This window comes from Mrakia frigida (genome assembly GCF_051309035.1).
Source record: "Mrakia frigida strain ATCC 22029 unplaced genomic scaffold BDY24scaffold_2, whole genome shotgun sequence".
Classification (NCBI taxonomy): domain Eukaryota; kingdom Fungi; phylum Basidiomycota; class Tremellomycetes; order Cystofilobasidiales; family Mrakiaceae; genus Mrakia; species Mrakia frigida.
Window position 1 is genome coordinate 94,588 of NW_027481279.1, and position 24,441 is coordinate 119,028.

The window sequence follows — 24,441 nt, forward strand, 5'->3', positions numbered from 1 at the left end:
GCTCGAATGATGAAGAGTTCGATGAAGGAGCTGGATGGCCGATGGAGGGATTTCGAGCAGGAACGGGTCGAGTTCAGGAGGCAGTTGCTGTTGCTCGATGAGGAGGTCGTGATGCATCGGAGGTTGTTGATCGGAGGGATCGTTCTGCTTGTGGGTCGAGCCTTTTCCTTCGTTTCCTTTCTATCTTCGGTCGCGAGACGACGTACGCTGACGGTTCTGTTGTCTTTGGTATGATGTGCTTGCCAGGTCTCCCTCCTCCTCGCCTTCCTCGTGGATCGATTCGGAGGATCGTTCGAGGCTTCTCAGCCTGCGCTGGAGAGGGTTGTGCTAGCTAGGCAGAGAGGAGAGGAGAAGTTGATGAGAAGGAGGAGTGGGGTTACAGTGAAGGGTAGTGCGACGGGGGCTGATTTCGAGGATGGAGGGAGAAGAGCTCGTGAGTTTCAGTTCAACGACGCGTCCTCTCTCTCTTCCTGCCTTACCCTCCTTTGAACTGACGCCTTCTTCTTTCCTTTCTTCCTCGCAGCCTCACCACCTTTCCGCTCTTCCCCCAACCACTTCCCCCGCCCAACCTCTCCCAACCCAAGCTTCACCACCCGGCCCTCCTCCTCCTCAACCTACCGCCGAGAACCGACCTCTCCCTCCTTCTCCGCCGCTCCTCCCAACTCCCTCAACCGTCCTCGAATCAAACATCAACTCGCCACACCAACCAAACGAGCCTTCTCCCTCTCCACCGCCTCTTCAACCGTCACCAACCAGCATCTTACTCCCACCTCCTCAGCTCCTCGTCCTCGTTCAGCCTACTTCTCCAGCACTGCAACTCCCTCCGCCGTCCCTTCTTCGTCGGGGTACAGACGAGCAGCGAGGAACGCTCATCTGCACACTATGGAAGCTGAGCGAGCTGTTCTGAGGGTAGAGGTTTCTTCAAACGGGAATGGGAACGGGGTGACGAGGAAGGAGTCGGTGAAGAAGGGAACGGGATCGTCAGGAGGAGGAGGAGCGTCTCCCTTCATCAATACGAGATCGCGAGGAGACGGAACCCCAACTCGCCGTTTCGGATCCACTTCGACTCTTCCAAACCTGCACAGTCCTAAACTCGGTCTGGGGATCAACAGCAGCACCGAGGATTTCGATTTCGAGGACAACAGTCAGGACGACTACAGCGACGACTTGGACCAACGAGGATCGCCTCGAGCGTCGAACGATTCTCACGGGGAAGGAGAAGACTACGAGGAAGGGTGGACGGCTGCTACGTATTCGGAGGATAACTCTGCGGAGGGGCTCCTTGAGGAGAGGAAGGCGTTCGTGAAGGGAGGAACGGGAGCGGGAGCGGGAGCGGGAGGAGGGAAGGTTGGGGACGGGCAGGGGGTGTTTAGGCTTGGAGAGGTTCCGGTTGGAAGAAGTGGGACTGGGAAGGAGAGGGAGAGGGGGGAGGCGTTGGTGAGGGAGGAGAGTATCAGGGAGCCGGAGGCGTGAGTGAGAGGGAGGGAGGGAGATCTTGCTTTTTGGATCGTTGTTTTTGGGAGTTGTTCTCTAGATTGTACGGTATTGCGTTCGGATGATGAGCTGGTGTTTCTGGTTGAGAGAGAGAGTGGAAGGGGAGGAGGAAGGGAGGAAGGGTGGGAGAGAGAGAGAGAGAGAGAGAGAGAGAGAGAGAGAGACACAGGGAACTCGATGCGTCGCTGAGATCGAGTCGAGTCAGGTCTCTTGTTCGACCCTCTTCCTGATGTAAGGACCCCAAAATAAACGATAAAGAAGATGTGGAAAAGCTGACAGGGCCGTGGAACGAACTGACTCGTTCGAGGAAAAGGGAAATCGCGTCGTCGAACCGAAGGCGAATCGACTCAGCTCACTCGGCTCCACACGCTCTCGCTCCATCGCCCAAGGTGCGAGAAACAGCTGATTACAAATCTCCCGTAGATGAACTACTTGTCGGAACCAGCATCGGGAGATAGCAGCCGTTTCACACAGTGTTTCCATTGGTCGTGATCTCGAAATCTCGCTTGCCGGTACTTCTTCGCAGCTTAGTCGCTCCATCAGAGGAAGCAAAGGGTCATCCAGTTTACTGAGTCTTGATAAGGCATAACGATCCCCTCCTTTCAAGCTCCACCAGCTTCCTCCCAATTCCTCCCCGTCGCGTCCCTCAACTCCCACCCCATCTCCTGAACCTTTCTACTCAACTCCCCGAGCGTTCCCTCGTAAAACATTTCCCCCTCACTACCCTCCTCAACACACGTATCATCCTCCGAATCGAACACAACGTCCCTCATCAGAATCGTCTTCATCCGAGGATACGCTTCCCTCCCTCCTCCGGCCTTTACTCCCACCAAAATCATCTCCACCGCCATCGCCTCTTCTCCACTCATCTGACCTGGCTCCTGCTTCTCCTCTTCCGAGATCCCTTCGGGCGTGAAAGGCTCGTTCTGACCTCCAATGATGATCTCCTCGAGCTTTGGATGACCCTCCTCGAAGTCGTCAGCGGAGACGGATCCTCCGCTGATGGTGAGAGAGAGGAGGTTGGGGACTGCAGCGAAGAGTTCGTAAGGGGTGACGGAACCTGGTGGACGAGCGTCGGATTCGGAGACTTCGTGGAGGGAGAGGTGGAGGAGGGTTGGACCGACGCGTTCGAGGAAACGGTAGAGGTGAGGGAGAGGGCCGTGCTCGTTGTTGAAGGTGAGGGTGTGGAAGAGGATGACGGTGGTGAGATAGGGGAGAGGGACGGTGGGGAGGATGACGAAGGCGGGGATGTCGTAGAATGGATCTGCTCTGCTGAGGTCGACGACGAGGGTGCTGTGGAACGAGCGCGAGTCAGAGGGAAGAACAAAACGCGCTGGTTAGTTTCGGTTCAGTCGTTGGACGTTTTTTATTGTCTGAGATTGAAGAGCGCTCGACGTGATTCGTAGAAGGACTCACTGAAGTTCAGTAGGGTCTACGCACTGCTCGAAATCGTCGGCAGCCGTACACTCCCTCCCGTCGCAAGGACACGCCCAATTTCCCTGCCAGATGTGCGAGACCTTCAAAGTCCGAAGCTTGATCTTGGCGTCCAGCGGCTCGACAGTCTCATCCTCTGAGAAAACGTTGCCTAACGACTCGAAGTGACGGAGGTTGGGGACGAGAGCGAAATCGTGGAAGTTCCATCCCTCGACTCGAAGGGAAGTGATGAGCTGGCCGAGTTGGGGAGAGTCTGCGAGGGTTCTGCTCAGTTTGTTAACACCAGCCTTCTCATCGTAGTCGTAGTTGATAGAAGCGTAGAGGATGGGGTAGATCACGTCCTGGAAACGGTAAAAAGAGAAGCACAAACGAAGAGTGAGAAAGGGGAGAGAGAACGAGGCAAGGAAGAGACGAGCTCACCCTCCAGTCGCGATTGACCAAGGCGAGAGAGACCAGATGCCTAGCCCTTGACCTTGAGGTGTAGATGTTCTGGGGAACGTAGTTGAGAGATGCGGCTGCTTGCAAGATGATGAGCCGCTGGACGTCGAAGGGGAGGCCAGGGCTGAAAAGGAAGGGACTCGGGAGCGAGCGAAGGTCAGCTCGATGAAACGTCTGAAGCGTAAAGCTTGAACTATACAAGGACGAGAGAGGGAAGGGTAGAACAAAACTCACATCATCTTCGAGTTAGGGAAGGTCGTGGTGGGAAGGGACAGAGAGAGTCGACAGCAGATCCAGAGGTTTGCCCTCGGCACCGACCCACGCTGGTCTCCCTGCTGTTGTTTCACTTCCTCAGAAGCTTTGACGGGCGGAGAAACGCAAGAGGTTCTAAGATGAAGCTTGGAGGGCGGAGTTGAAGATCAAGTATTAGGGAGATAGTCAACCGTTGGGAAGGGAAGGAGAGGGTTGAAGGGAGGGAAGGAAGGTCGAGCTCGCCTTCGCCTCCCCTCCTCCCGTTTCTTGAAGACAAATTGTGCTTTTCGACAACACACTTCGGGTTAAGCGTAGAGTAGAATTAATGCCTGTGAGAGCGATGCGAGAAAGGAAGCTCGAAAACCCAACTCGCTTGAGAAAACAGAGACAATTGGAAAGAAAAACAAAAACGGACGCGTCTCTCCGTCGTCTTTCTTCCCTCTTGCCCGAGGCTCCTGCTCTTCCAGAGTCGAGTTCTCTAGAATTGCAACGCGCTCAACACGGACGAGATGAATCGAGGTCTATGCGAAGCCGTGATCTCAGTGAGAAAGGCTGCTTCTTCGGCTCTGCGTGTGAAACTCCCGACTGAGCTCTTTGTGAGGATCGAGCGTACAGGGAGGTTGGAGAGTTCAGGGAAGAGGTCCGTGGGACTACCGGATACATGCGAGAAGAGTAGGAGGTGTGACTCCAAAGGTGTGTCATGATAGAGGTCAAAAGAGAGAAGGCACAAGGCCTCCTTTTGAACGAGAGGGATTGGGCTCAGGCGTCGACATCCAGAGCTCGGACAGTATCCGGTAGAACTGTAAGCGTGCAGAAAGATCTAAAAGGAAGAGAAAGAAGTGGAGGCAGGGGAAGGAGGCCGGCCGGCCGAGGTTCGGTTGAGTTGAGAGCGAGACGCGACGCGTCGAGCGACCCGGCTCAGCTTCTTGAGGAACGCCTGAGAGAACACGAGAGAAAGATAGAATAGTAAGGAGTTTAAAAAGTCAGTTTAGAGAACAGGTAAAGAACTGGTAAGGGAAAGGGAAAGAGCAAGGGCCATTCCCTGACACTCGTCGGGCGAAAGTCGAAAAGATCATCTCATCAATCAACCGTGACCACAACGACCTACGGCTCGTTCCCCCAGATGGCGGGATCGGCCTCACACCCGAGCTTCTCCCAACTTATCCACCTTCCATCCTCCGCTACCGTCACTCCTCCTGCTCTCGCTTTCGCCTTCACCCAATTCTTGACCTTAACCCGCTCCTCCTTGCTGCCCTCCCCTCCCGTCGACCACCACATCTTATGCCACCCTGAGAGCGTGAGAGGTACGACGATACGAGAAGAGATTGGTGAACACGAGGAAAGGATGGAGAAGGAAAAGAAGAGAGAGAAACAGAAAGCGTCAGTTCCTCACCGTTCAATCTGAACTCGATGGGATTGAGAGACTCACAAAGCTTCAACGTCTTCTTGGCCTGTCCGTTGAAGTGAATCGCCAACGGTAGCTTCCCACTAACTCGGTTCCAAAGCAGTCTCTCCTCCCCTGTTCCCTTCAACGGATGCTCAATCGCCGTCTTCCCTCTCACCCAGGACATGTCGTCCTCCGAGTGAGCGAGAACCTGGAACAGGTCGCTCTCGAAGTCGATAGCCAGGGTAGGGTGAAGTTCGAGTGTCGGCGGGTTGAGGTTCTCGTGGTAGTAGATGGTTGTGAAGATGGTCTGATCGTCTCGGATGTGAGGGAGTGTGAGGGTTTGGTTGAGGAGGTCGACGTAGAGAGGGAGGATGAGGGATTTGGGAACGATGATGGTTCCGGAGTTGACCCACTGAGGACGGTTGTAGCGGTAGCGGTTATTCTGAGAAGTAAAGGAGGGAAGAAACAATGGTCGGCGAGAGGGAAGGAGAGAGAAAGAAAGGAGAGGGAGGAGGGCGCGAACCTCAACGTTCCCTTCGTCCGTTCCAGGCCCGTAGACAAAGGCGGGCAGCGTAGACTGTGGGAGGACAGACATGTCGCACTCGTCGACCCATGGCCAGCAGGCCTTATCTGCTCCGATGAGGATTCGATTTTCGGCGAGGGCGAGCTAAGAAAGAGGGACGAGCGGGAAGAAAAGGGAAAGGCGAAAGGTCAACTTGAGCTCGTCGACTGGATCTTTTAGTTTGTTTCGAGAGAGTCAACTCACGTATTTGGATACTAGCACAGATGGAGGCTGCTGGATCCAGATGTCGAAGGCGTCTGGGAGGACGGAGTGAAAGAGAAAGGGAAGGGAAGAGGGAAGGGAGGGCGAAGGTGAGCTCGGGGCTCGCGAACAGCTTTCTCTCTCTCCTGCCAAAGCGTCCACACTCACCTATCATGAACACAAGGTCATCTTCCTCCGTCACGTTATTCACGATGTAGTCGTGAACTCCAGCGATCTAAAGAAGTTACACCAGAAGCGAACGGGCTGCTCAGCGCTCCTTGTTCTAAGCTCACCTTTTGCTCTCCTCCCCAGCTTACTCACCTTCTCGATCCTGGCTGCACTGTCCCTCGCCTTGCTCCCCCAGTTGATGACGATGGGCTCGTAGTCGTTGACGAGTGTAGTCAGCAGCGTCTTGCAGAACTCGTACGGCGAGTTGGTCGCGGGGAGGAGGAAGTGAAGCTTCGGTTCTCGTGGGAGACGTGCTGAGGAGGAATCGAAGAGGGCGAGCGTGAGAGGATGCGTTTGTCGACGGAGGAAGGCGAGGGAGGTCAAGAAGAGTAGGGCGCCCAAGATGGAAAGGTGTACGCGTGTGGACGCCATGGAGGACGAGGGGGTTGAGGGCAAAGAGAGGCGTTGACAGAGAAGGGAGAGGTCTCAGCCGCAAAGAAGAGGCGTTGGCGTCTCTTCTGCTGTTTCATATTTATGTAGGAAGCTGTGACAGCCGGATATGCGCAAGAGCTGACGCTTGGAGGGCGGAGGGAAAGAGGAAGGATCAAAGAAAGAAGTCAACCCTTGGAGAGAAGGAGAGAAGGAGAGAAGTGTGGAAGGGAGGGAAGGAAGGTCGAGCTCACCTTCGCCTCCCCTGTTTTCGTTTCTTGAAGACAAATTGTGCTTTTCGACAACACACTTCGGGTTAGGCGTAGAGTAAAACCAATGCCTGTAAGAGCGATGAGAGAAGGTGAAGCTCGAAACCCAAACTCGCTTGAGAAAACAGAGACAATCGGAAAGGAAAACAAAAACGGACGCGTCTCTCCGTCTTCTTTCTTCCCTCACGCCCCAGGCTCCTGCTTAGCCAGCGTCCATTTCTGTGGAAGTGAGACGCTCTCAAAACGGAAGAGATGAATCGAGGTCTATGTGACGCTGTGATTTCAGTGAAAAAGGTCGCTTCTCGGCTCTCTCGGTCAAACCTCGAATTTGGTGGCAGCTTCGACCTTCAACCACGATGTCGATTCAACCACCGCCTTCTCTTTCTCAGTCTCAGACGGAAGACGAGAGCTCAAAGGTGAGCTGGAAGCTTTCGTCAAGCACGAACCCTTGACTGACTGGCTCTTCCTTGAGATCGAGCAGTCCCCCTCCTCTTCCCTCCCTCCCTCCTCCTCCTCCTGGACCATATCGCCTTGGAACCCCTCCGTCGATGACTTCTCCTCGCTCTTCGCCGTCTGGGAATCAACCCTCTCTACCACCGGCTGGTCATTACCGGAATCCAAACTACTCTCTCTCCTCGATGTCTCGAACGGAACGACTTTCATCGCTCGTTCGAGCTCGCCTTCCTCCTCCTCCTCCTCCTCCTCTCCCATCCTCGGTTTCGCCACAACCTACACCACTGCTGCTTCCAGCGGCTCCTCGATCATCAAGGGATTATTTGCTCTCATCGCAGTCCTCCCCTCGCACCAGCACCGAGGGATAGGAACTCTTCTTCACGAAACAGCCATCACTCATCTTCGCCAAATCGTCCTTCCAACTCTCCCTCTCCCTCACGACCAAGAACCTTCAGCTAGCAAGAAGTCACTCCAGCTAGGGTCCATCTTCCCTCGAGTTTTCCCCGGGCTACCAAAGAATTTGGGAGAGGACGTGAAGGGCTGGTTTGAGAGGAGAGGGTGGTCGTTCGGAGCGGGAGAGTCGATTGATCTCTATCGAAGGGTCGACGGAGAGAGCTTGAGAGAGGAGGAAGGGAAGGAGTTGATCAAGAGGTTGGAGTCTCAGGGGGTGAGATACGGTCCTATGGAAGTTGGGAAAGAGGAGGAGCTGTTTGCTTTCCAGGAGAAGGAGTTCTCGACGTACGCCGTGAGTTCGAGCTTCGAGTTCACGCGTTCGCTTTCTTGCCTTTGAAGCTCACGCTGACTTTCATTCGCTCTCCATTCTTCATCAGGGATGGCCTGAGATGTTTCCTCAACTCGTAGCCTCCGGTCACATCGACGACATCCTCTGTGCCTACGACGTCGAGTCTGGAAAGATCATCGGAGCGATCATCGCCTCGAGCGATCCGTCGTCTCCCATTCAGCTCGGTCTCGCTTGGCCTGTCACTCTCGGTGAGCCTTACCACATTTATCATCATCCTCTTCGCTCCCTTGCCTGACCATCGTTCCGCCCTCTCGCGCCTGTAGGGAAGCAGTGCGGGACAATCTCGTGCGTCGGCGTCGGGTCGGCTTCGCGCACCAAAGGAACTGGTTCGTTCCTCCTCTTCTTTCCGTATCAACAGCTCTGAGTCAAGCTCACTCACTCTCATCTTCGCCGTTCTCAGGTCTCGGAATGGTGTTCGCTGCGACGAGATATCTCGCCGAACGAGGATGCGACGGAATCTTGATCGACTGGGTCGCTCTGCCTGGAATGAAGGGTTTTTACGAACGAGCTGGGTACAAGGAGTGGAGGAGGTACGAGAACGAAGCTGTCTAGTGAGTAGATTACTCGGAGTTGTGCTGCAGAGAGAGGAGGGAGGTTGTCGTTGTTTTGAACGCGCCTTCGCTCTTTGACGCGTCTTCACTCGTGCTCGAGCCCTTGATTTTGCGTCAGCCTCGACTTGACTGATAGCCTATCATCTTGGACTGACGAGGTCCCTTCTATTCTTTGTCTAGCAACGTTTGTTGAGCTCGAGGCTTCTCCCGACCTCGCGCAGTGGACGACGAAGACGTACCGATTTCCTTCCTGCCCTTGATTTTTTTCAGCATGTACATGGGCTTGCGTGAAGAAAAGTTCTCTTTCAAGCGAAAGAGCCAGCAAAGTTTCCATCAACCCCTTCGAGACCAAAAAGAGGACGCGTTTAAATCGATCGTCTCAACCCTCTTTTCCCCTCTTCCGCCTCCTCCTCTCCTGCAACACCCACCCTCTCGCTCTCCCTCTTCTTCCTTTTCTCTTTCTCTCTCGCCTCCCCCCCCCCCCCCTTCTCCCTCCCCTTACTCCCCTCAGCAGTCTATCTATCAACCAGACCCTAGGAGACGTAAATCTTGAAACGATGGCGTATCGGCAACAACAGAGCTTTGACGGCTCCACCCATGAGCTTCACCAGCAGTCTGCTCCCTACGAGGATCAACAGGGCTACGACAACGGCTATACGGAAGGACCTTCGAGGGTCAGAGGAGGTGCTGGTGAGTGTCTCTTCTTGTGTTTTGGCGGTTCACGGGGAGGTGTAGGGGAAGAAGGGAGGGGGAGAGGGAGGGAAGGGAGAAGCGAGGAACGACGACGAAGGAAGGTTCTTGGGGTGACTGCCCGATGCGAGAGGGACAAGTTGAAAGAAATAGTTCGACTTTTCCCTTTCTATAGACTGGGAAGGAGTCTATCTCGGTCTCCGTATGCTTTCGAGATCCTAGGGAGAGGGAGGGAGGGAGGGCGCTTTGAAGGGAAGGGGACGTGACAAGGGGAGGAGAAGGGAGGACCTCCCCTTGGCCGTTCCCTTAGGCTGAACGAATCGACGCTCTCCTTCGATAAGGGAAGATTTTCTGAGAGTCAGAAAAGTCTCTATCTATCCTTCAGGCTCTCCCTTCGACTTTCGATGCTTTTCGATGAGAAGAACGAACAAAAATAACCTCTTTCTTCCTTCCCTCTCCGAACTGACCTCGTCCCTCCTCCCTTCCTCCCTCTTCTTCTCTCCTTCTCTCAGGAGGATACGGAGCCACCGGTGGCAACGACTACGGCTACTCTCCCAAACCCAAGAAGAGATCCAAGTGGCTTCTCATCGGTGTCCCCGTCCTCATTCTCGTCATCATCGCCGCCGTTCTAGGAGGAGTCCTAGGCTCTCGAGCTGCCAACAAGAGCAACGACCTCACCGCTGGATCGTCGAACGGTACCGCTACTACTACTACTGGAACAGGAAACGCTCAGGCTACCTCGACGGCTACCGATGCTGGATCAGCTGCTGCTTCCTCGGCTGCTGCCAACGGAGGAATCGCCAGGTTCGCCGTCGCGACCGACACCTACCTTCTCCCCGTCTACCCTACCACCGTGAGTTTCCTGCCTCTTTTCCTTCATCTCTCTTCACATGATCCTGACTCCAAGATCTCCTGTTCTACCCGCTCAGACCAACACCGCCGTCTACTTCGCTCCCACCGTCTCGGCTCGAACCAACCATCAATGGCCCTCCGACCCCGACTCTCCCTCCACCACCGCTCCTCGAGATCACCCTCGAATCATCGCTCCTTCCTACAAGTGGGACGCTCTCCCCGATCTCATCGCCAACGACGCTTACCTCGCTGGCTGGAACGCTACCATCATGGCCAACGCGACCGCCAACTTCGAGGCTCCTTCCATCACCTACACTCTCGACGGAGGACTCACTGGATCTGGAGTTCTGGATGTTGCTAGGGAGTTGAAGGTCAGGGTCAAGAACTGGGGATATGCTTGGAGGATGACGAAGGATACCAAGTGGATCGATCGAGCCTACACCGAGCTGAACGTGAGTTCGGACTTCCTTCTTCCCTTCCTTCTCCCTTCCCCTTCTCGAGCTCGACTCGCTCCCTCTCCCTCCATCTTTCAACAACTCGTCGTCGTCTCGAGCTGTCGAGTACCTCCTGGGCTGACTTTCGCCATTTTGCTCTCGTCTCTACTCGATCAGGTCGCTATGGGAGGAGACGCGTCGATTCCCTTCGGAGACGGAGACACTCGATGGAACTGGCAGCACTTCCTTGACGTCGGAGAGTTCACTTCCGCCTTCGGAATCGCCTACGATTGGATGTACGACGGGTTCACCGAGGAGCAACGAACCGCTCTTCGAAACGCCATCGTCACTTACGGACTCAACTACTGCGACGACGCCTACACCGCTGGACCCACGGGAGCGAACGCCTGGTGGCTCGCCGTCAACGGAAACTGGAACTGTGTGATCAACGCTGGATGCTCTATCGGAGCTCTCGCCATTCAGACCGAGGATACTACTGGAGTCGCCGCTCGAGTCCTCGCCGCTTCGGTCACCAACGCTCAGGGAAACTGTCTCCGATCCGTCATGAGCGATGGATCTTGGAGTGAGACTCCCAACTACTGGTGAGCAACCTTCTTCGCAGTCTGTATATCGAGAAGGAGCATCAACTGAACCTTTTCCTCGCTCTCTTCAGGTACTTCGGAACCACTGGATTCGCCGAGCTCACTTCCGCCGTCACCACCGCTTGGGGATCAGATCAGGACCTCCTCAACACCAACGAGAACTTCCACCTCACCGGAGAGTACCACATGTACGCTCAGGGTATGACTTCGCTGTTCAACTATGCCGATCACGGACCCCTCAAGTGAGTCTTTCTCTCTTCCTCCCTTTCCCTCCTCGTCGACGCGTCTCCTGACTTCTTCTTGTCTCTCTTCTTCTTCTCCAGGTACTCCGCTACCGCCAACTCTCTCCTCTTCATGGGATCCGCCTACAACATTCCTACCTACACTCTCTACCAACGAGAGCAGTACGGTTCGTTTGAACTCTCTTCCCTTTTTCCCTCTTCTTCGACGCGACGCTGACCTCTCCTCCCTTTTCCCCATTCGATTCGCTCTTTTTTTCGTTACTTTAGATGCCTCGGAGCCCTTCTCGATGTTCTGGTACGAGCCTTCGACCGTTGGAGCCTTCTGGGACGGACTCGCTCTCGATCATCACTTCGACTCTGGATCCGACGATTGGGCGAGCATGAGGTCGACCTGGACCGACAACAAGGGCCTCTACGTCGCCATGAAGGCTGGAAACATGACTGGTCATCAGACTCACGGAGATATCGTACGTTCAAAAAATTCCAAGTCACTTTCTTCCGAAGTTCGAGAGCTGACCTTTCTCCCCACGCTTCTCTGTTCAACAGGACGCTGGAGACTTCGTTCTCGACGCCATGGGTCAACGATGGGCTGGAGAACTTGGATCTGGAAACTACCTTTCAACTGGATACTTCGGAGGAGAGGTGAGTTCTCGCTCTAGATTGAAATTCCTCGTCGATGGAAGCTGACCTCGACGCGTTCGTTTTCCTTCTTTCTTTCTAGGGCGAGGACGCTCAACGATGGCTCTACTACCGAAAGCGAACCGAGGGACAGAACACCATCGTTCTCGACTACCTGAACCAGAACGTCATGACTCAACCTCCTACGACCTACGGCAGCTCGGACGACGCTCAGGGATCCTCGACCGTCATGACTCTCGAGTCCGGATCCACCGCCTTCTACACCATGGACCTCACCACCGCTTACAACGGAACTTCGATCCTTCGAGGTGTTAGGACTTTGAACCAGAGGAAGCAGGTCTTGTGAGTTTCTTCTTCGTCTCGAGTCGTTCCTTCTCGAGCTCGAGCTCACCTTCTCCTTCCTCTTCCTTTCCAGGGTCCAAACCGATATCACCGCTCCCGATGCTACCAACATCCAGTGGCGAATGCATACCAACGCTACCATCGCCATCTCCACCGACGGCCTTACCGCTACCCTTTCTCTCGGAGGGGAAACCATGAGCGTCGTGATCTCGAACCCAACCACCGGAGCCTCCTTCTCTCAGCTCCCCGCTACTCGATACGCCAGCGATCCTCCTCTTCCTGCTCAGACCGACGGAGAGGATGCCGATCAGGACAACGGAGACACCACCGTTCTCGCCATCGAGCTCACCGGAGGAACCTACTCTCTCCAAGTCGTCTTCAACCCTCAGTGGGAAGGGTCCTCGTCGAGCGATTTCGTGACACCCCCGAACGTGGCGATAGGAGATTGGACCTTGACGTCTCACGACTAGAGAGGGACGTCGGTAGAATGAGTAGCTTTCTCGAATGTCGTGTTATGTTTGCTGGACGACGGACGGTTCGATTTCTTGGACGCGTCTTGTTTCTCGTTACTTTTCTTCTGCTGCTCTTTTTTTTTGCTCAAACTCCGAACTTGAACTTCTCACTCCCTTCGCTTTATCTCTCCTTTTCCTTCACCTAGCTTTCCTTTCGTATCTCTCTTCTTCTTTCCAACGGACATTTCACTCCTCTCCTCAACCACGTCGCTCTTTAGTCTCTTTCGCATACATTCGAACTCGAACAACCCGATCTTGTTTTCTCGACTGCATATCTCTTCTTCCTACTTGGTTCCTACCTTTTCTCTGCTACTAAGTACCCCAGCTAGGATCCTATACGCGTTCGCGATGGAACACACCAACACTCGTTCTTCTCCTCGTTCTTCTCGCCTCTCCCCTCTCTCGTCTCGAGACCGTGGGGATATAAGTTAATATCCCTACATGCTCTTCCACGAGGCCCGACATCTATAAGCTCATCTAGCAAGCAAAAAGTCGAGGAGACGATTAAGCGTCGATCTTCGATCCGTCTCCTCCTCCAACCAACCCCTCGCGCGCCAGCACATCTAAAAATTCCCTCGAGTAGCGAACACACTGCTGGTAGGCTCTTTCAAAACCTGCTCCTCCTCCGTAGTAGGGATCTGCGAGCGAGAAGGCGGAACGAGTCAGCTCGACGGCACGAAAGGAAAGGTGCGACAGACGAACCTGTGATGGACTTCTTGTCGCCGTACGCCGAGAACAACATCACTGCAACATCGGATGAGCGCGAAAGTCAGCTCAGGGATTTTGTAGATGCTTAAAGAAGTAGGGAGGAGAAAGAGAGGGTGAGCTCGAGCTCACCTTTCGCCGTTGAGCCTCTGGGTCGTCCCCTTTCGAGATTCTTCAGGTTCTGCTCGTCCATGGCGAAGATTGTATGGAAGGAGGTGTAGTCTGGCGTGGAGACCTGTCGAGCGTGGGAGGAAATGGGTACGGAATGCTTCTGGCAGGTCGCAACCGTCCTGAAAGAAACGAACCAAGCAAGAAGGGAGGGAGGTGAGCTCGAGCTCGTTTCGTCGATGAGGAAGAAGAGCCATGGGGAGCTGAAACGAACCGAGGGTCAGGATCATCTCCTACGTGATATCCTCCTGTCCCTGTAAGCGTGAGGGCAGAAGAGAGTGCGTCAGTCCGTTGAAATAGGAGGGTAAGGTGGCAGGGAGGTAAGGGAGGGATGAGGGAGGTGACCAGACGAAGAACAAACCTGCTGAATCAACTTTTATCGAGAGGCCTCGTTTCTTGGCTTCGCTATCGAAGACGGCTTCGGCCATCGCTGAAGCGTTCAAGATAAAGAGGAAGGTCAGTTTGAGGGGGCAGGCGAGACGGGTAGAAAAAAGGGAAGGAGTCGAAGGTGAGCTTCGAACTCACGACTCCTGCAGATGTTCCTGTAAAGCGAGCGGAGAAAGGGATGAGCTTGAGCTAATAAACCAAGGTTGAAGGAAAGGAAGCTCACCCGAGGCATACGAAAAGAACAGCTATCTCGTTGGAGGAAGGAGACATGTTGGTCGAGAGGAAGGAAACGAGCTCGATCTTTGAGCTTCGAGTTTCGGTCAGCGTCATCGGATTCGGTTTTTAATCGTCCTACTGCTGCCAGAAGATCTAGGTTCTCATAAAGAGACTCCGAGGGCAGAGACTGATGGATCTGAGCGGAAACACTCGCTTTGTAGGTTTCTTTGATCTACGAGACGCGAAACAGACGGGGTCTGATCGTTCAGCCCTTCATCTTCGAGAATCTCGTTTTCGTCAAGAACCTTGCGCAGATTTCTCTCAGAAAGAAGAGCTAGAGAGTTAGCCGAAGCCGACTCAATGGTGAACATATCATCAAGATGCTGGCCCTGGGGAAGGAGGAGTATCGATCTGTTGTGCTTCTGGTCGCGTCCAGCCTGGCATCACGTCCATCCCCGCACCCCAGTCCTCCGCGATCTTGTAGACGTGCTTAGCGACCTTTGATGAATAAGCGGTGGAGTGTAGGAGTGGTACGAAAACGGAAGTAGAAACAAGTCAGCGCGATTCTCCGAAGCAAACGCGTCGACGCGTCTCTTCCTTCTCGACTCACCTCCAAAACTCTCAGATCAACCTTCCAGCTCTTCCCACTTTCCACCGAGTCTCCCCAGGAGGCCTCGTGACTCCTGGCAACTTTCCCGCTCAACGGAACCCAAACTCCAGAGCCTCCGAAGAATCCATTTCCCAGCTCCCTCGAAGAGATACCTGGGTTTACCATGACGACACAGCACTCCCCTTCGAAGGAGCGTGTAAAGCAGAGGGACTCGAGAAGGGTTTTGTCGTAGGTGAGGGTAGGATCGCCGAGACCGTCATCCTTCGTTCGAAGAGGCGATACCCAGAGTGATTGAGCTCTGGAGACGAGAGAGGAGAAGCAGAGGGACGGTGAGAGCGACGAAAAGAGTTAGTCCTCAGTCGGAGATATGAGAAGGAGATAAAGAGGAGGTTCACGAACGGATCTGAGTCCGTGGAGAGCCAGTACGTCGGGCAGAAGATGATTTCGGCTCCGGGAGTCGTGAGAGCGTGAACAGCTGAAGGATGAGAGAGATCCCAGCCTAGATGGTCGAATCGATCGAAAAGAGAGAGATCAGCTGCGTCTGTTGAATAGCTGGTAGCGAGAATCGAAGGAAAGACGGTCGAAGGGAGAGAGAACTGACAAATGAGCAGCGACGCGCGACCCCACGGCGTTGCGAAGATCGGAGGCTGGACCGTTCCAGGGGAGAGGTACCCTCTAGAGGTAAAGCGTCAAAGAAACAGGCGTCATCTTTCTCGGTTCAAGAAGGAAAGAGACGACGAGAACTCGGGGCAGAAAGAGATACTCACCGTTCGGTGTGCCACAAGTTCCTCTTCTCGTACCGTCCCAAAACCTCCCCCGTCTCTCCGTCGATGTAAACCGCGACGTTGGCCAGCTTCCCGCTATCCTTCTTCCACCTGATCCTTGCTATCCTCCAAGCTTCCTTCTGCTCCTTCGTCAAGGTCGGCGGCTCCTCGTCGACGTCGTTTGAAGAGGGGAAGGGATTGACGAGCTGATCGAGTTCGATAGAAGAGAGTTTAGGACTGGGCTCTACGAGAGTGAGAACGATGGAGAGGTGGTAGTGGCGAGCTAAGGATTGGAGAATGAGGAGAAGATGTTGAGCGAAGGTGCCGTAGGACTGGCGAGGGGAGGAAGGAAGGAAGGTCAGCTTCGACAGCTCGAGCTCACCATCTCCTTTCCTTCCTTCCATCTCACGCCCAGCTGAGACTCACCTCCGAGCCTTGAAGGATTCCTTGAAGAGCGTATTCTGGGAAGACTACCACTCCGTCTCGTCCCAAATCCTTGGAAGCGAGAGCGAGATGTCGTTTGAGTTCCTTGAGGTTGTGTTGGATCGAAGGGAAGTCGGGTGCCTTGGGATCAGTGGAGACAGCTGGCGAGAGAGGGGAGGTTTGTGCGAGATAGATGGGGAATGGAGGTCGTTCTCTGGGTTTAAAAGCTTCGGGTGATGGCTCTGGAAGGGCAGGTTTCGACATTTGTGCGGAAAGGGAGGGGTGGAGTTGGAGGGACACGAGCGGGGGGGAGGAGGAGAGGAGCGAGAGATTCGAAGATGTCTGAATTTGGATGACGTTTCGGTCTTCGTTATCTCAAGAATTGACTGGTAGACAGTACGATATATGAACATAAGAGGATAAAGGGAGCCAAAGATGCAACGAGCGAAGAGAAACAAAGGATGAAACAAAATCGAAGGAGTCGACGACGCGTCGAAAGAAGAGGGGCGGGATGCAGTCTGAGAGCAACAGCAGCTCAAAGCCTAAGGGAGAGTGCAACGTGGTTTAAAAACATCTCGGGAAAGGCGATGGGATCAACTGAGAGAGCATGATCCACCGTAAGAGTAGCAAATGTCCCGCTGCAAGAACAGCATGTAATGCGTTCGATCCCTCCCAGCGACCTTCTCGACAGTAGAAGCATAAGGAGTTCAGCCGTAGCCTCCTGTATTCGAGGGGGAAAGGGAGGAAAAACGTTGACGTGCCTCTATGCAAAGAAACAGACAGCGTTCACGAGCCCACAGCGTTTTCCGTCGACGCGTCTTGGTTCGTCGTCTCGCGCGAGTCTTTCAGATCAGATCCAACTCGATTCTCTTCGTCAAGACTCTGTTTCGCACTCTATAGCAATTGGTACTGTGCGCAAGCCGCTCTGAGAGTGAAGGACGAGCGTCAAACAAAGAGAAAATAAGTCCGAAGCTCTCGACAACACGACGCGTCGAGCGATCGCCTCAATCACAGACCTCGGAGAGGATTCGAGCGACCGAAACGTGTTGTCTCAGCCATCCCCAAATATTCTGTATCTTGTTACGCTGACCCTGGTCGGTTGAATCGCGAAAGTCAACCGAAATCAACTCGACGCGTCTCGGGATCCAGACACACACACGAGTGGCTCAGTTCCTCGCTCTCGAATGATATCCCGATCGAGGTCCTCTATCGAAGGAGATTAAGAAACACTTGGGATGGCTTCCTATCTCCTGTGGTGAGAGGGCTGAGGCCGGGAGAAAGCTCGTACCCCTCCCATCTCTCCCATCCGTCCCTCTCTCCCTCCTTCAAGAACGAGACGTCTACATCCAGCAATACTCACAGTCACATTGAAGTCAAGTTCAAGATGTCCATTTAAATCCCACGCTGAAAGCAGGCGTCAAGCAGATTGAAAAGGGAGAAGGTCACGACGCGACTCGACCGAGATATTCTTGTTTCTCGTACCTCGAAAGACTGCCCGAACTAATCCATCGACCAGCGGCTTCTTTTTGAGGAAGGCTGCTAGGAATGGGGCGGGGACGGGGCAGAAGGTCTTCATGGGCGAGAAGAGAGAGGGGAGGGAGGGAGGGGAAGGGAGAGTGAGAGAAACCAGAGGAGGAGCGCGAGGGGGCGGTGAAATGAAAGGAAAGAAGTGAAATCTAGGCGAGAGATGAAGAGAACGAAAGAGAGGGGGAAGCGATCGAAGGATGAGAAAGGAAAGGAAGAAGCAGAGGGAAGAAGGAGGATGCTTAAATCCAACGAGACGTGAGAACCTCGATCAAAGAGCCCTCAGTCAACCAGCTGGATCGATATCTTCGGCAGGATACCGAGTACGATGGGGACCCCTACGTTAAGTTGAACAGCGTTCCTCGTCCCTCTAGAGTGCGAAAGGAAGAGCTGGACGCCGTGGCCAGCCCGAGACGACTCGTCCATCAACACTTCTCGCTCCGCCCTCACCAGGTTCTCATTCTTTCTTCTTAGGGAAGGAAAGAAGAGAGATAGCTGGGAAGGCGGTGGAGAAGCGAATTACGGACGAGAGATGTCGGTGCTGAGAGTGAGACAGAAACGGGCAGCAGAGAGAGGAGGTGTGAGAGAGAGAAAGAGCGAACCGAACCAAGTCATGACGACGAAAGCAAAGGGAAGAGTAGAGAGCTCAGAGAGAGAAGTGAAAAGCAGAGACGAGACAAGAAGGAGGGAGAGGAAGGAAGAGAGTTGGAAGCTCCACAGCGAGACGTGACGAGAAAGAAGCAAACGGCTACTTGAAGATCGAGATGGATCAACAAGCAGCGTGGAACCTCTCGTCTCGTCAAGCTGGTGATTCCTCTCCCATCGAGCCGAGAGCGAAAGGAAGTGAAAGAGAGAGAAAAGGAAAGAAAGGCGGGAAGCAGAGCGAGGGAAGTGACCTCCTCCTCCCATGAGTCCCATCTCCCCTGTTCTCGTCGACTCTTGGAGAGAAGTCGTTCGATGCTTGTATGTACGATTATGAAACCAAGCGTATAGGAGCTCCACTGCGACGGGATGACGGGAACCCCTCCCACAGGAAGCAAAGGGCAGCGAGACCGACTTCTTGGACGAGGGACGTCGAGGTCAACGTTGAGGAAGCGTTGCTTGAAAAAAATTAAAACCGTGCCCGTCTAGGTCGACCCGAGATCTACAAGCTCCAAGAAAAGGTTCCGAAGCCTTTTCTGTGTGGAGAGGGAGGAGGGGATGGAGAGGAAGAGAAGAGAAGAGGAGAGATCGGGAGTGGGGAGGGAGGGAGGAGGGAGAGAGGGAAGAGAGGAAACGAAGCATCCGGAGGAGCTCGTTGAGCAGGGAGTAGACTCTGATGTAGCAGGAATCAGCTCTCTAGAGAGAGAGAGTGTGTGAGTGAGAGAGAGAGAAAAGATAAGAAGGGAAGAGGGGAGAAGCCGGATCGACTCGTAGAGAACGAGTCGCTCCTTCGACTCTCCCTGACCATGCCTTCTTTAGTACTCTCTCTGCTGATCCACCTCTACACAGCTTACTTGAGACCTTTTGTCGATCTCTTCTGTAGGTGTTTGTTGAACGATTTCGTTCGAGGGCAAGTGAGAGTTGGGAGTGTCTCTCGAAAGGAAAGCGTTTCAATTCACGCTTGTCTCGCTCTCTCCTCCCTCTCCGACTAGAACACCCTTCCTCCAACCCTTTCTTCTCCCTTTCCCCTCCTTATACCCTTTCCGCCATGAACCAGAACACTACCAACAAGGTGAGGGAGCTGTCCTGTTATCGAGCGGCTGGGAGAGAAGGACGAGAAGAGACGAGGGTCGACTTGAGCTAACGCTCGATCCCTTCTTGTTGTCTCGTTCGCTCGTTCGCTTAACGTTTTTTTCTCGCACCCCCGCAGGCTACTTTCCTGAGAGAGTACAAGCTCGTAGTCGTAGGAGGAGGAGGTAGGTCTCATCTCTCTTGATTTCTATACATTCCCGTAAAGGGAACGAGCTCGAGCTCGAACTCGGGTGACGTTCCTCGCTCCTCCCTCCTCCTCCTTCCCCCTCCTCTGACCCTCCTTTCCTTTCGTTCTTCTTCCTCTCAGGTGTCGGGAAATCCGCTCTCAGTACGCCCAGCTATCTCATGTCACTCTCATCCTTTATCTCTCGCTAACGACGCTTTCGTTCTCGTTCTTGTAGCCATCCAGTTTATCCAATCTCACTTTGTGGACGAGTACGACCCTACGATCGAGGATTCCTACAGGAAACAGTGCATCATCGACGAGGAGGTAGCCCTCTTGGACGTCTTGGATACTGCAGGACAGGAGGAGTACGGGTGAGTGATGCTTCGCGTTCTTTCTTGGAAGGAAAAGGGAGGGAAGGAGAGGAAGGAGGGAGGAGGAGCGGAGAGAGAGGAGAGAGAGGGCAAGGGCGGGTTTAGGTTGTTGGGTCGAGAAGAGGGATATAGATTCTTGGGGAGGGCAAGGCACGAGCAGTTCCTTCTTCTAGAGATCCGCTGGGGGTGCCTTGAAGGGCTGAGAAGGAACGAGGGAAGGAGAAGGAGAAGAGCGAAAGAGAGAGAGACTCCGACCTCTCGTTCAGCTTCCCTCCTCCCTTCCTTCCTTCTCTCAACCATCCTCTCCTCCTCACCTTAACCTTCTCGCAGCAATCCTTACTGACCTTCTCTTCGTTATATCTCCTCTCCAGTGCCATGCGTGAACAGTTCGTTCCCTCTTCATTTCCCCTTCTCCCTTGTCCTCCTTCGATCCCCCTTTCAAACATCAGCCGCTGCTCTACCTGTTCCTCCTCCTCCCCGCACCAACCAACCCATCCACGCTCGCTCTCCCTCCCTCTTCGACCCCATCCTCGCTCCTCTCTTTCTCTGAATTACTATCCCCGAAGCTGACCTTCCGCGTTTTTCTCGTTTCCAGGTACATGCGAACAGGAGAAGGCTTCCTCCTCGTCTACTCCATCACCTCTCGAAACTCGTTCGAGGAGATCTCCCAGTTCCACCAGCAGATCCTCCGAGTGAAGGACAAGGATTTCTTCCCGGTTCTGGTGGTCGCCAACAAGGCGGATTTGGAGTACGAGAGGCAGGTCGGCGTGCATGGTCAGTTTGGGTCGTCTCTTCTTGGGGTTGAGAGTTTCAGGGTGGAGGGAAGGGAGGGAGGGAGGGAGGAGAGGGAAGAGGGAGAGGGAGCGAGCAAGTCGATACGTGATACTTCGAGTAAGAGGGAAGAGGGAGGGGAGCTGCGTAGGGAAGAGAAGGGACGAGCTCATCTGGGGAGAGGGGAGGGAAAGGAACGAACGAACGAAGCAAAGAGGACGTGAAACTGACGCGTCGTTCTTTTCTTTTTGACTTTCGGATCGAACGAAACAGAGGGACGAGAGCTGGCGAAACACTTTGGAACGACGTGCATCGAGACCTCGGCCAAGCAGAGGGTCAACGTCGACGAGGCGTTCATGCTGTTGGTCAGGAACATCAGGAAGTACAACAAGGTGAGTTTCGAGCTTCCGTTTCGATCTTCGTTTCGTCTTGCTCGGTTCGACCTTTGACCTGCACCCTACTCTCCCATCAACTCGCCATCTTCCTCGTCATCCACGCCCCACATTCCTCAACCCATCTTCCTTCGTCGAAGTCCCAACTGACTCGTTCTCGTTCCCTCCCTCCCCGTTCCTTCGTTTTTCCTCCTTTCCCTCGCAGGACACCAACCCCGCCGCCCCCACCAAAGCCAACGGAGGAGACCAAACTACCAATGGAAACGGAGGCCACACCCCTCTGAAGCAGGACTCTCACGGCGGAGGATGCTGCTCGGGTTGCGTTGTGCTCTAAACAGTCCAGCTTACTTCCCTCCCTCCACCGCTCGTTCCCAAACCCACTCGATTACGTTTCCCCCACCCTCTCTAGTTTCACCTTCCACTCTCAACTACTTACTTACGGTTCTCTCTTTTAACGACCTTTTCCTCTTACTTACCCCGAGTTTACTACACACACCAGAATCCATACCTCGACTCTCTCTCCTTTTTCCCTTTCTCGACTCTCATTTTTGGCTTTTATGTTCCTTCTTTCTTGGGCTCCCATCCGTGCTTGCCCTTCGTCTCGCATGGGCTTCTTGTGGAACGGTTGGAGGCGAGAAAACAACGATGGGCGGAGGCAAAACGAAAGAGGACGGGGGAAGGAGAGGAGAAACGATCTCGAAGTTCTCCTCCCGATGGCCATGTTCCCTTTCCTCCTTCCCTTCGTTCCTTTTCTTCGAGCGAGCTCGATTCCTTCTCCCGTTACTCATGAGACAAGAATTGAGCCGAGAGTAGACCAGATGCGGGCGAGATGAACGAAAAACGCGTCCTGACTTAAGACTGTTTCGGACTCTCTTTCGCGTTTCGTTGGCTTCAGGGTAATTCAAGATCATTATTATAACTATGATAAATCAAACCTTCGAAGATCTATCCACCTGGAGCCCTTCGAGTACTGCTCTGGCTTCCGCAACCCTTCGTCGCCCGTCGACTCCCTCTCTCTAAAGCTTCCTCTTCAAATCCTTCCTCTTCGAGTAAGCTCCCATGCTAGCCTTCTCACCCTTCAACTCCTCCGCAACCCTCTCAACTCCCTCCAAGATCCTGAGGACGTTTCCTCCAGCGAGCGCCTCGATCTCCTTGTCCTCCCATCCTCGCTTGATGAGCTCAGCGATGAGAGCGGGGTAGGTGGAGACGTCCTCAAGTCCTTCGGGTCCAGCCTCTGTGAGAACCAAAGAGAAAGGATAGTTGGTGCAAGAAGGTGTCAAGGAGGAGCTTGAAGAAGAAGGGGGGGAGAAAGAAGTGAGAGAGAGAGGAGGGCGATTTCTCACCGATTCCGTCGAAATCGGATCCGAGACCGACGTGAGCCTTGGAGGTGACGTTGGCGATGTGCTCGATGTGGTCGGCGACGATAGAGAGGGTGGCGTTGACTCCTCCAGGGGTGACGAAGTAGGGAGCTGGAGAAGAGGGGAGGGAAGAGGAGAGGTCAGCGAAGGTCGAGAAGGGACGGAGAACGCAGATTCAGTGGGACATACCGAAGTTGATCATGATTACACCATCGACCTTGTTCTCTCCCTTTCCAACGAGCTGGAGGATCCTGAGAGCGAGAAAGCGAGGAGGGAGAGGGTTGATCAGCAGCTGCTCCTTGACGCGTCTCGAACTTCGAACCTCGGCGAAGGCTCACCTATCGGGAACGTTCCTCTGCAACCCAGGGACGAATCGCCTAGCACTTGAGTGCGACCACATGACAGGAGCTCTGCAAAAAATCGAAGAGGAGAAGCATCGTCAGTTCAGCTCGACGCGTTTCGTTTCGTCTCTCCGAAAAACGTTTCGAGAACTCACTTGGTAAGAGCCAAAGCCTGCTCAGCAGTCTGGTCGCTGACGTGAGAAAGATCCACGATCACTCCGAGTCGGTTCATCTCCCCAATCAACTCTCGTCCGAGAGCTGAGAGACCTCCATGGGCAGGCTCGACGGAGTTGAAGATTCCCGCGGAATCGGCGAACGCGTTGTTGCAGGAGTGGGTGAGGGTCATGTCTGTGGGAAAGCAGGATTTCAGCTGGGTGAAGAGAGTGAAGAGCTGAAGGGGAAACAAGGAGCGTACATCGAACTCCGAGAGCGGCGTAGGATCGAAGGGAGGCGAGGGAGTTTCCAAGCTGGTGAGCTCTGCAGGATCGAAGGACGCGAGAAGAGCAGAAAACGAGTCAGTCTCTGTCGATAAACGAGGGATTTGCTAGAGACGAAGAGAGGGAGATGGAACTCACCCCTCGATACCCAGGAGGGCAGCAATTTTTCCCTTCGAGACGGCGTAGCGCACGTCGTCGGCGGTCGTCGAGAAGTGGAAGGTGTCGCTGTACTTTTGAATGAGGAGAGTCGAGACGTCGATCTGCTCGAGCGTATCTGCAAGAGCGAAGAAGTCAGAGGCGAGCCGAAAGTCAGCTTCGATACGCTGAGAGGCGAAGAGGCGAAGGCGAACGAGAGCTGAACGGAAAGAGACGAACCTCGAACGGAGTTGGTGGGAGACAAGAAATCGTCCTCGCCGAGAAGAGGAGCCTTGGGGCATTCAGTGAAGCACCTGAACAGTCTCAAATTAAACTTGTGTCAGTAGGGGGTTCAGGGATCGAGAGAAAAAGGGAGGGAGAGGAGGAGATGGGGCTGAATGAGCTCGAGCTCGAAACACTTACGACCAGAAGAAACCTCCGACCTTTCCCTGTCGGAGACGAGGGATATCGACATGCTGGGGGAGAGGTCCATCGAGGTCTGAGGATAGAGAGACGTAAATTTGAGTCACCTTCAGAGCAAATAGATCCGACGGGGCTGAGCGAAAGTGGGTCGAGCTCGTCGAAGGAAGAAGGGATTGGAGAGCAGAGGGTCTTGAACGCACCGAAAGACGAGATGTTGTTTCCGTAGACGACTCGAGTGAACTCTGGGAGATCAATGTGTCCATCGATGATAGGGGTGGAGGTCCTGGAGAGCACAAGAGGGAAAGGAAAGGCAGGAAGGAAGGATCAGCGTTCAGCCCTCCCTCTCCTTCCCTCCGACTCCTCTTCTCCCATCCCCTGCGACTATCGAAGAGACAACCGCCCACCTATCCAAGAGCCACAAAGCTCGCTCGTAGGCATCCTCAGGTCCCTTCTCGAAAGGTCCCTCTACTCCAGGGAGCCGTCCAGTGAGGCCCAAAGTCACGACGACGGCAGTCAGGGCCAAGAAAGCTCCTGCTACGACGAGAACTTTGGTTCGGGCGTGCTTGTGACGAGATGTGAAGCTGTTGGGGAGAAGAGGGGAAGATTCGGACATGGTTGGGAGGGGGAGATGGTTGTGGTCAGGGAAGAGAAAGAGGAGGTGATGGGTCCTCGAGGGCTGGTTCCAGGAGGATGAGGCCGAGGGCCTGGAATAAGTTTTTATGTTGAACACTCATCGTACTACAGTTGGAGTGATCTTTTGAAC

At 54.1% G+C, this 24,441-nt stretch overlaps 9 protein-coding genes across 9 annotated transcripts; 3 read left to right on the forward strand and 6 right to left on the reverse strand.

The window, feature by feature from the left end:
• Nucleotides 1–2,096: 2,096 nt before the first annotated feature.
• On the reverse strand, nucleotides 2,097–3,605 carry BDY24DRAFT_411367 (uncharacterized protein; the record flags this gene model as incomplete). Its single annotated transcript, XM_076642918.1, has 4 exons — nucleotides 2,097–2,787; nucleotides 2,911–3,269; nucleotides 3,349–3,490; nucleotides 3,601–3,605. 4 exons carry the CDS (start codon nucleotides 3,603–3,605, stop codon nucleotides 2,097–2,099), a joined length of 1,197 nt encoding a protein of 398 aa, XP_076500545.1.
• A 1,068-nt stretch (nucleotides 3,606–4,673) lies between these two features.
• Nucleotides 4,674–6,566, reverse strand: BDY24DRAFT_374703 (glycosyltransferase domain-containing protein). Its single transcript, XM_076638453.1, has 6 exons — nucleotides 6,090–6,566; nucleotides 5,937–6,003; nucleotides 5,772–5,824; nucleotides 5,529–5,672; nucleotides 5,048–5,447; nucleotides 4,674–4,907 (listed from the first exon to the last, which is right to left on the reverse strand). Exons 1-6 carry the CDS (start codon nucleotides 6,366–6,368, stop codon nucleotides 4,723–4,725), a joined length of 1,128 nt encoding a protein of 375 aa, XP_076500546.1. The 5' UTR covers nucleotides 6,369–6,566; the 3' UTR covers nucleotides 4,674–4,722.
• Nucleotides 6,567–6,827: 261 nt separating this feature from the next.
• Nucleotides 6,828–8,733, forward strand: BDY24DRAFT_432578 (uncharacterized protein). Its single transcript, XM_076644088.1, has 6 exons — nucleotides 6,828–7,050; nucleotides 7,116–7,832; nucleotides 7,918–8,077; nucleotides 8,153–8,215; nucleotides 8,290–8,440; nucleotides 8,621–8,733. Exons 1-6 carry the CDS (start codon nucleotides 6,991–6,993, stop codon nucleotides 8,631–8,633), a joined length of 1,164 nt encoding a protein of 387 aa, XP_076500547.1. The 5' UTR covers nucleotides 6,828–6,990; the 3' UTR covers nucleotides 8,634–8,733.
• Nucleotides 8,734–8,917: 184 nt separating this feature from the next.
• Nucleotides 8,918–13,155, forward strand: BDY24DRAFT_374705 (chondroitin AC/alginate lyase). The gene is made up of 10 exons (XM_076638454.1): nucleotides 8,918–9,130; nucleotides 9,643–9,983; nucleotides 10,060–10,434; nucleotides 10,594–11,018; nucleotides 11,090–11,260; nucleotides 11,342–11,427; nucleotides 11,528–11,727; nucleotides 11,807–11,902; nucleotides 11,982–12,241; nucleotides 12,315–13,155. Exons 1-10 carry the CDS (start codon nucleotides 8,998–9,000, stop codon nucleotides 12,709–12,711), a joined length of 2,484 nt encoding a protein of 827 aa, XP_076500548.1. The 5' UTR covers nucleotides 8,918–8,997; the 3' UTR covers nucleotides 12,712–13,155.
• A 26-nt stretch (nucleotides 13,156–13,181) lies between these two features.
• LTP1 (tyrosine protein phosphatase LTP1) lies at nucleotides 13,182–14,283 on the reverse strand (the record flags this gene model as incomplete). The annotated part of the gene is made up of 7 exons (XM_076644291.1): nucleotides 13,182–13,391; nucleotides 13,456–13,497; nucleotides 13,591–13,748; nucleotides 13,841–13,880; nucleotides 13,988–14,056; nucleotides 14,152–14,168; nucleotides 14,237–14,283. The coding sequence occupies 7 exons, from the start codon at nucleotides 14,281–14,283 to the stop codon at nucleotides 13,258–13,260; spliced, it is 507 nt and encodes a 168-aa protein (XP_076500549.1). The 3' UTR covers nucleotides 13,182–13,257.
• Nucleotides 14,284–14,565: 282 nt separating this feature from the next.
• Nucleotides 14,566–16,316, reverse strand: BDY24DRAFT_374710 (carbon-nitrogen hydrolase family protein). The gene is made up of 6 exons (XM_076638455.1): nucleotides 16,030–16,316; nucleotides 15,607–15,935; nucleotides 15,441–15,514; nucleotides 15,239–15,338; nucleotides 14,840–15,137; nucleotides 14,566–14,727 (listed from the first exon to the last, which is right to left on the reverse strand). The coding sequence occupies exons 1-6, from the start codon at nucleotides 16,288–16,290 to the stop codon at nucleotides 14,605–14,607; spliced, it is 1,185 nt and encodes a 394-aa protein (XP_076500550.1). The 5' UTR covers nucleotides 16,291–16,316; the 3' UTR covers nucleotides 14,566–14,604.
• A 1,512-nt stretch (nucleotides 16,317–17,828) lies between these two features.
• BDY24DRAFT_89745 (uncharacterized protein) lies at nucleotides 17,829–18,549 on the reverse strand. Its single transcript, XM_076645221.1, has one exon. The coding sequence runs from the start codon at nucleotides 18,466–18,468 to the stop codon at nucleotides 18,070–18,072; it is 399 nt and encodes a 132-aa protein (XP_076500551.1). The 5' UTR covers nucleotides 18,469–18,549; the 3' UTR covers nucleotides 17,829–18,069.
• Nucleotides 18,550–19,240: 691 nt separating this feature from the next.
• Nucleotides 19,241–21,318, forward strand: BDY24DRAFT_367969 (Ras family protein; the record flags this gene model as incomplete). Its single annotated transcript, XM_076637999.1, has 8 exons — nucleotides 19,241–19,264; nucleotides 19,403–19,448; nucleotides 19,592–19,612; nucleotides 19,686–19,821; nucleotides 20,193–20,207; nucleotides 20,417–20,595; nucleotides 20,866–20,984; nucleotides 21,190–21,318. The coding sequence occupies 8 exons, from the start codon at nucleotides 19,241–19,243 to the stop codon at nucleotides 21,316–21,318; spliced, it is 669 nt and encodes a 222-aa protein (XP_076500552.1).
• A 556-nt stretch (nucleotides 21,319–21,874) lies between these two features.
• BDY24DRAFT_374726 (dipeptidase) lies at nucleotides 21,875–24,313 on the reverse strand. The gene is made up of 11 exons (XM_076638456.1): nucleotides 24,083–24,313; nucleotides 23,879–23,961; nucleotides 23,679–23,754; nucleotides 23,496–23,569; nucleotides 23,259–23,394; nucleotides 23,099–23,160; nucleotides 22,839–23,031; nucleotides 22,681–22,752; nucleotides 22,532–22,593; nucleotides 22,328–22,453; nucleotides 21,875–22,218 (listed from the first exon to the last, which is right to left on the reverse strand). The coding sequence occupies exons 1-11, from the start codon at nucleotides 24,289–24,291 to the stop codon at nucleotides 22,001–22,003; spliced, it is 1,311 nt and encodes a 436-aa protein (XP_076500553.1). The 5' UTR covers nucleotides 24,292–24,313; the 3' UTR covers nucleotides 21,875–22,000.
• Nucleotides 24,314–24,441: the final 128 nt, after the last annotated feature.